The 4,564-nt window shown below is 39.9% G+C and overlaps 1 protein-coding gene across 1 annotated transcript in view; it reads left to right on the forward strand.

The window, feature by feature from the left end:
- Positions 1–914: 914 nt before the first annotated feature.
- The window catches only part of LOC108543643 (PZP alpha-2-macroglobulin like), a 60,316-nt gene continuing 56,666 nt past the window's right edge, over positions 915–4,564 (forward strand). The window contains exon 1 of the mRNA XM_017894243.1: positions 915–1,066. Coding sequence (XP_017749732.1) covers positions 981–1,066 — 86 coding nt within the window. The 5' untranslated portion in view covers positions 915–980. The remainder of the gene's footprint in view (positions 1,067–4,564) is intronic.

Genomic DNA, 4,564 nt, shown 5'->3' on the forward strand with positions numbered 1-4,564 from the left:
TCCTTTGTAGGGACATGGATGCAGCTGGAAACCATCATTCTTAGCAAACTATCACAAGAACAGAAAACCAAACACCGCATGTTCTCACTCATAGGTGGGAACTGAACAATGACATCACTTGGACTCGGGAAGGGGAACATCACACATCGGGGCCTATCATGGGGAGGGGGGAGGGGGGAGGGATTGCATTGGGAGTTATACCTGATATAAATGACGAATTGATGGGTGCTGACGAGTTGATGGGTGCGGCACACCAACATGGCACAAGTATACATATGTAACAGACCTGCACATTATGCACATGTACCCTAGAACTTAAAGTATAATAAAAAATAAAAAATAAAAAAAAAGAATCTGATCAGATCAATGCTGTGAAATAGGCAAGGGTGATCTTTGATAACTCCTTTCTAAAATCTCTTTTATCTTGTATCTCTTTTATCTTTCATTTATCCTCTACTCTTGAAATCCTTATTTTGCATCACTTTCTTCCAGGACCATGTATTCAATCAACAGCTAAAAAAAAAAAAAAAAAAAACCCTACAGTCTATAGTTATAACTCACTCAGTCCCAGAAATGAATCTGCAATGCATGAGTTACTGTCATGGTAACGTGTCCCATGATATTCTTTGTCAGCATCCTTTGTCATCTTCTTGTAAGGATTTTGAAGGAGATGGAGAAAGGCAGGTTGAAGGTTCCTTGTTAGGAGGTTTGCTGTCAAAGCTTATTCTAAATGGAATATGAATTTTATCCTCCAGACATGCCTCAGTACCTGTCAGAATTTAGCCTTGAGAAAAATGAGGCAAGCACTGAGAGTAATGACCCTTTTAGGGAATCTGTGCTCAATTCTGAACTCTATTCAGAGGCCTTGGGGTGGGGCTTGTTTGACATAGTGGCCGCATAAAGACTGGTAAACTCTGCTGGTCTCCGGGACGAGGCTGAGGGCAGAGAGTTGAACATAACCCTGAGATTTATCCCTCACAATGGGGAAAGACAGACTTCTTCATTTATGTCTCATGCCACTTCTTATCCTGCTTTCTGCCAATGACTCAAACTCTGCAGAACCGTAAGTCTCACTCAAGACCCTTTCCTCCAGAGTGCATTTCAGGCTCTCCCTTATGTCTTCGCTTTGCCTTCCTTTGTAAATGCGACCTTTCCACTCATTACGATACCTTCCAAACATAAGAAATTATTCCAGTTAATCCCTTGTTTATCTTTCATTTATCCTCTACTCTTGAAATCATTTTTTTCTACATTGGGCCAATCAGAGTCATAAATACAAGTAGTCACTAAGAAGCATGATTAAATAAAACACTAGATCCCACCTTCACAGAACCATTCTTTTGGATGGAAGGCACTGAAAATAAAGATATTCAAAATGTGTAGTGAGGTGCAACTTAACATGTATTGTAGGCTTTATATATATACAGAAAGTATAGCTCCTTTATTTTTCAATCATGTATCAAGTCTTCACCAACAGCCCCAATGGGGAACCAAAGTGGGGGAAATAATTTTAACCCTATCCAGTTGTAAGTTGGTAAAATTCAATAACTGTAAGACTTCTTTTTCACCTCTCCCCAGTTCCTCTCCTCTATAGTGTCTAGAGGATTGTGGTCTCCATTAACTCCTAATAGAGAAAAGTGTTAGAGTCCTTGGTCTCAAAGTTCTCCGTCCTTCTTGGCTACTGTCAGTCTGACTTCTTCTTATCTGCTAGCAAGCACTGTTGAAGTTTAGTCATCTGGTTTCTCTTGTGTGGTCAGGACCCAACAGTCCTCTCTACCTGACTGTCTCACTTCAGCTGTTTCATATCCCATAGAACTCCTACCTTTGCATCCTGCCTCAAATACTATGGCTATTGTTCCAACCCAGCCTGTGATGCAGGGTCCCTTTGCCCCTTTGCAGACCAGGCCATTTAAGGTCCCTGGCCTTAACCCAGCTGCCTTTACATTTCTTCCAGAGAATGGTGAGAACTCTTGGGTCCAATAATAGCACATAGGCACTGAGGTGTCCTGGAGAGGTTAAATTTCTACCTCTCTCTTGCATACCCATACTGCACTTCTAGATGCCTATCGTGTCTCCTATATTTCAGATTGATACAGGGAAGTCTTCAGAGTCCCAAATGGGGAAAGGAATAAGGGGTCCCTCTGCTCTGTGTGTTACCCTTATTCATCTGACATAATTAGCCCTCTTCAGGCCAAAGCACAGAAAGCAGAAATAAGGACTTCAATCCAGTAAGTCTCCTGCTTTCCTCAGGGATTTTCCTTGCACAGTTTCCTGGCAACCGGTAGGGGTACATTTCTCCCCCTATCTCACTATCCCTCTACCTCATCTACAGCTGTGGGCGCTACTACTTCCGGCTGCACTCCACCCAGAAAGCATTTGGAGTATGTGGAGGCTATTTCGCTTTCTGAGAGGAGACTGAATGGATAAAGCGAGTGGCGTGTATTGGGTCAGAAACATGAAGCAATTTGTGGTTTTGGATGCAGTCCTATACTGCATAGGACCATGCTGCCATTGAAACCATCCTTTTACATTGTGTCCACCATTGAACCAAGAAGAGCAAGCCTCATGCCCTAGTTATCACAAGCAGAAGGGGTGTTTTCTCCCTTTGTAAGGAGAAAACTTAACTTTATCCCTCCAGAATTAACCCTTGATGTGATAAATGAGAGAAAGATTGCCAAAGAGACCCAATAGACATTCTACCTTGCCTTGGGGCAGTAAACTTCAGATAGATGAAGGCTTCAGGGGAATAAAATGAAAAAGAGAAAATTAAACGTTATCACTTTAATATTTGCTAAATTTAGTCCCTGCTAAAAAAGCAAATATTTAAAATGCAAACATTCATGATTGAGTAATATATTAAAACATTTTAGCAGCTCACTACCAGTGAAATCTTGGGCCAGTTTGTCAATCTGGATTTGTTCCAATTTTAATATCCATTTAAAAATGTTAACTGAACTCATACAAAAATAGCTCTTTAGAATATCAAATATGTGTGCAATTAATTTTACTCATGATAATTTTGGCTTATAATTTATAAGAATAAAATAGTATATTAAATAAATTACAAATATATGTATACACCTTCTTATTAAGATCAAAGAACTAAAGGGAAAATTTTGGGATGGGGAGGTAAAAATGATAAATTTTTATTATGTATTATGTCCTTAAAAGAGTAGTGATCAGGAGATCAGAAGCATCCAGATACCAGAAAAAGATTAGACATAAGGGACAAGCTGAATGACTACCAGCGAGTTACTTAACTGCCCTCAACTTCTCTGCTAGAGAACAAAACCATACCACTCATACAGTAAAATCATCTGAAACTTGGATGATTTAAGAGTGGCCCTAGAGATTCATGGCATATAGTTTTACCCAGGAACACTTTAAAACACATGTAGCAAGACGGTTTTGCTGGAGCAGACTACATGGAGGATGAGGAAACCAAATTTGAGTTCCAGATTCCACAACTCAATTATCCTTGGATCCTCTCCTCCAAGTCTCACACCTATTAATTTTGTAAAGTGATAATATTGGGTTTCTTGTGTCAAATTGCCTGTCCAGAAAACAATTTAAAAGGTAAGAGTTTATGTTGCCAACGGAAAGGTAAGGGTAGTAAAATAATATACGAAAATAATAGTTTCTACTTGCAAATTTACTCTACAAATGGTTTAACCCTGCAGACATTGAATCGTGAATCGTTGAATCGTTAAAGCTTTGAGGAGTTAGATTTTAGTCATGATTTACTGATTTGGCATGGGGGCAGGGATTTTATTCTTCTGTTATGTATTCAAGTTTTGGGGACTGATGAGGATCTCATGTTTTAGCTTTCATGAACATGGAGAGTATCATGTATGTCCCTTACAGCATTGCTGGGAACATTAAATGGCTTAATACACAGACTGCTTAACAATTCCTGTCGTGTGGCAGATACTCAAAAAAAGCAACAACAGAAGCACATTCTCTTTCAGCCCATAGGAGTTCAGAGTGTGGAGAGATTATACTGAGTTGCAGTTTTCTGGAAAGTGACAGGAAAATATGGCATGGAGGGCATTAGAGACAAAGGATACTCATCAATAAAGCTAAGGCAAGAACGTGAGGTTTACACAAGAAATTGCCTGTGCCTCTGAAAAACTGAAAACATTGAACAATTTAAATAAAAAAGAAAAGACTTTTCAAAATAATATGTACTTTTAGTACTCATATCAACTTTTCTTTTTTTTTTTTTTTTTTATGCAGAGTCTTACTCTGTCACCCAGGCTGGAAAGCATTGGTGAGATCATACCTCACTGTAGCCTTGACCTCCTGGGCTTAAGTGATCCTTCTTGCCTCAGCCTCCTGAGTAACTGGGACTACAGGCATGCGCCACCACACAACCAAACCTGGCTAAACTTTTATTTTGATTTTTGTAGAGATGGCGGAGCGGGGGGACCTCACAATGTTGCCCCCAGGCTGTTCTCAAACTCCTGGCCTCAAGTGACTCTCCTGCCTCAGCCTCCCAAGGTGCTGGGAATCAGGTATAAGCCACTGCTCCCAGCCTGAACCCCTTTTTTTTTTTTTTTTTAAA

The sequence above is a fragment of the Rhinopithecus bieti genome, unplaced genomic scaffold, assembly GCF_001698545.2.
Source record: "Rhinopithecus bieti isolate Rb0 unplaced genomic scaffold, ASM169854v2 scaffold_23748, whole genome shotgun sequence".
NCBI classification, from domain to species: Eukaryota; Metazoa; Chordata; class Mammalia; order Primates; family Cercopithecidae; genus Rhinopithecus; species Rhinopithecus bieti.